This window comes from Carlito syrichta, unplaced genomic scaffold, assembly GCF_000164805.1.
Source record: "Carlito syrichta isolate Samal-C Ts95f unplaced genomic scaffold, Tarsius_syrichta-2.0.1 Scaffold311148, whole genome shotgun sequence".
In the NCBI taxonomy this organism is placed as follows: Eukaryota; Metazoa; Chordata; class Mammalia; order Primates; family Tarsiidae; genus Carlito; species Carlito syrichta.
This window is the reverse complement of record NW_007255244.1, coordinates 127,890-132,312: the sequence shown is the minus strand read 5'-3', so window position 1 is coordinate 132,312 and position 4,423 is coordinate 127,890. Positions and strand designations below refer to the sequence as shown.

Genomic DNA, 4,423 nt, shown 5'->3' with positions numbered 1-4,423 from the left:
CGTGCAGTGGCCGCTCCCAGCCACTGCAGCCTCGACCTGCTGGGCTCCGGCTATCCTTCCACCTCAGCCTTCCGAGTAGCCGGAATTACAGGCATGCGCTACCATGCCTGGCTGATTTTTTGATTTATTGTAGAGATGAGGTCTCGCTGCCCAGGCGGGTCTCGAACCCGCGGGCTCAGGCAATCCACTCACCTCAGCCTCCCAAAGGCGCGGGATTACAGGCTGAGCCACCGAGCCTGGCCTAATTTTTTTACTAAATTTTTTGTGCATACTATTGTCTATAGTTGTTTTACAAAATAATTCATGGAACAAAAGAGGGAGCACAGACTATAAAACACACTTCTCTGCTCTTCTGTATCACACATAAGGAGCAAAAACCAGTATGATATTTGGCAAAATGGAATGAAAATGAATTTACTTTTGCTCTTTAGACAATGGTTCTTTTTTAATCTATGCTTTTTTTTCCCTTTAAGGCATTCAATTTAGACCACTTTAATCTTTTTGGAACTGAGTTTAACTTTTAAAACTGATGATAAATCTGAAATACTCTCATTTGCTCATCTCCACAAAACTATTTAAGTCTCTAAAAGTCAATACAGGCAATTAGACCCACATTTCACAAGGCGATAAAGAAAAATTACTTACGTTTAAGCTCTAACTGTGTCCCTGAGCCGAAGGTGAGACACAGTATTAACTTAACTACTCTCCCCTTGACAAAAACCTCTTTATGCTTCTAGTATCACTACACTGACTGATACAGAGAAAATCTGGTCATTTAGGTGCCTTGTCAACTGACTGGCTCTTTGCTCTTCCTTAGATGAACTAATTTTCAGTCTGTTACTCATCTGATTTTTTGGGAAGAATCCAGTACTCTTTGGAATTGATCTCAACTAATATCTCAAACATAAAAACTCCCCAAATTTACAACCTCATAAAACAAAGATTAGGAAAGTGCACTATGATTGCTCTTCAGCTTGGTTCCCCGCTGAAAGTAAATCACAATGAGGGCTCTAACTGTCTCCCCTCAACAAAATCCTCACTTTAAAGCCAATTGTATGAGATGGGCTAATTCAAAGTAAAATCAAGCTATTTCTTCACCAGTTTGCTCACAGATCTCATTCTTTTTACAAACTGAACAATTTGTTTACTCAGCTTTTAAGTTGATTTTTTCCCCTGCTGTTCTACTATTTACTTTTGGGTCAACAAAAAGTGGTTCATTTAATCAAACTATCACAAACTTGCACAAATGATACAATGGAACCCAAACCTCACATAAAATCATAAATGTACTTACGTTTGATTTCCACTTTGGTTCCTTGTCCGAAAATGAATCACAGTGATTCGCCTTAACTTCTCCCTTTACAAAAACTCCCTGAAAGGGCATCAAGCCCCTTTGTCCAATAAAGTTACTTTGATTTAGAAATCTTAGGAATTAGTCATCAGCTAGTCTCCTTTGGAACAATTTTCCCTCCTCTATACCTAATCTGGGAATGAAATTTGTTATGTCCCTGACATCCAACTAATGAAAACAGGCAAAAAGAAACAAAAAGCAAGCCAATTAGACAGAAACAGTGAAGAATCAGTTGCAAAAAGCACTTACGTTTGATTTCCAGCTTGGTCCCTGCACCGAAGCTGTACACACAATGGTTCCTCTTAACCTCCTTCCTATACAAAAACTGAGTTTCTTTCTCTGACAATTGAGCTAGGTCTGTCCAGACCATGTTATTATGATTCCCGGTAAATTTCTGAAGCTATCCCTCAAACAAGTTATTCTCACCCAATAACTGAATCTCGCTTGGTCTCCATAGAAAATGTACAGCAATTCTCAAGTTTTCCTACAGACTTCATCTTAATCTTTGACCTGGAGAATGTCAGAGTCTGGTTGCAGAGTTAGCTGATAGATTCCTTCATAGACACAGGGACCATAAGATGCAGACAACCGATAAAGGAAAGTTTAAATTTTACTTACGTTTGATTTCCACCTTGGTCCCTTGACCAAACGTCCACCACAGTGAGAGCTTTCCGTTGTCTTGCTGTACAAAAACCCTCCTCATTGAAGGGGAACAGAGCCCTGGGTCAGCTGTTGAAGCTTAACTCATTTTTTGAGCAGGTGTAGAAGCGCTAGCACTTCTCTGATGAAGCATGTTTGTTTTTCTGAGGTGACATTTAAAATCTTAGGAGACAATATATTTATGTCTGCAGCCTGATGGCCCTCCCATTTTTTAAAAAGCAACTTGCCACATCTGGACTGCTTGTTATTGATTGGAAAATAGGCTGAATGTTAATACTAATAATTAAAAAAACCTATGCACATTTTTAAGAACTGCAACTTCTTTATACTTCTTCCTGGGGTGAGGATGGAGAGCTTTGACAAATGATAAACTTTATTCAGTACAGTTATGGAGCTCATCAGTTCCTCCCAGTGAATAATAATTAAAACTTGTCTTCCTATTTGAATTTCTTCTTTGCTGCAATTTTGTTTTCAAAAAAGCAGACTCAATGTATACTGAATATACCAAAGCTCATATATTTGAAATGTATTTTGAACTTTAGCTATGGATGACATGTGAAACAAAAGTGAAGATCAATAAAGTAGAAAAGCATACTTTACTTGGTTGGTTTGCCAGAGGACAGGTAGAACTTAGGTCTTATTGAGTGGACCCAGGTGAATACTGTCTTTGGAGCTGCCATGGAGTCCCTAGTAATCCCATTAAAGACATTAAAGTCCTTGTTTCTTTTCAGTCCAGCTTCATTTATTACAGCCTTGTTTCTCTCCCAATCCTCCATCTCCATCCCCTTCTGTACATTGCTCCTACCACTTTAAACTTACAGTCCTTCTATGGACTTCAGATTTTACAAAACACTCTCTTTGGAAACATCTCTATTGACCTGGGTTCGTTTGTTAACAGCTAATTTCTCTCAAGATTCAACTGAAGACAGAGTTTTTCTCAGATTATCCCCAATCTGGTGGCCTGATTTTCAGAATACAAGGATAAGTAAGTAGGCCTAGAATGCCTAATTGTCCTTATCTGCTTTTAGATTCTCTTCTACCCTATTCAACTGTTAACGGTTTGATGTTTTACTGTATTTGTCTTGTATTTAGGAGACCCAGTCCAGTATCTTTACTTGGCAAATATTCTATAAATATTTTTAGAATTAATGAAAAACAACAACATCAACAAATAATTGAAAATCCATAGTAGATCAGATGGGACAAATAATAATAGACCAAAGACTAATACTTACCGCTACAATAGTAAGTTTTATGAGAGAAATTGTAACTGTAATTCAAAAGAGGTAGGCTGATTTGGTTGTCACTGGGAACTTTGTTGTGCCTTGAATAGCAGAATCAACATTGCGTCTCACTAGAAGATGCAGAAGGAAAGGGATCAAGTTGGCAATAGAGAGAGATTGGCAAGTGGAAGTTAAGTATGAAAAATAGTCAATCAAAAGAACATTGTCAACATGGATCCTGAAGAGAATATAAAAGGATTTTCTCTGCAGATATATAAGCAATATCAATCATAAGGTTGACATTTATTGAACACATACAAAATGCCAGACATGGTACATGGATCACCACATCACCAAAACACTATGAACTAGAAACTAATATTATCCCCTGTTTTATAGGTGCAAAAACTTGAATGCAGAGAGATCAAGTAACTGACCTATAGCAGTAAGTGGCAGAGCTAGGATCTGAACTCAGAACCCATACGGCAGACTCAGAGTAAAGTCACCCAATGGAAGCGGCATGCATGACGGGAAACGCTGAGGTGGGGGAGAAAAAGGAAACTCCTTAGGCTGTCCTAGGATTGGAAATGAGTGGCTAAGTGTTGCCAGATATATGTATATATAAGAACATGCATGGAAATGTTGTTTAAGAGATGAAAGAAAGGAAAATTAATGAAATCTTCACGAATTAAATTAATTATGATAGAGTGTTACAATGTAGCACAAAGTCGCCCATAAGAAGATGAAGTAGGTTTCTGTATCGTCACATGGAATGTGTTTGTGAAAATGCCGGTCACTGAACAGTATGTTTGGTGTGATATCATGATCTTACTTAAATAGATTACATATGTATATAAATGAAGTCTAATTCTTAAAAGAATACACAAACTGCACTCCTTGGATTACAGAGGAGGAACAATGACACTTTTTCTTCTCTTCTGCATATTGTGGACTATGATTTTTAAAGTTATGTAAATACATTCATTTTATGGTTTTTAGGAATAATGTACCAATTTTGAAAAGAGCAATGATCATTTATCTACCTAATCCTGAATTGTACTGCACATCTTTATTTATTTATTTATTTAAATTTTTAAATTTTTAATTTTTTTATTGAGTTGGAGTCTCACTCTGTCACCCAGACTGGAGTGCAGTGGCCGCTTCCGGCCACCGCAGCCTCGACCTGCTG

The 4,423-nt window shown here is 37.7% G+C and overlaps 1 gene segment (V, D, J or C); it reads right to left on the bottom strand.

Annotated features, from left to right (window-relative positions):
• LOC103271059 overlaps positions 1–4,423 on the bottom strand; it is an 80,850-nt gene that overhangs the window by 3,353 nt on the left and 73,074 nt on the right. Inside the window, 1 exon segment of the V gene segment in view lies at positions 1,970–2,005. Within this exon segment, the coding sequence occupies positions 1,970–2,005 (36 nt within the window).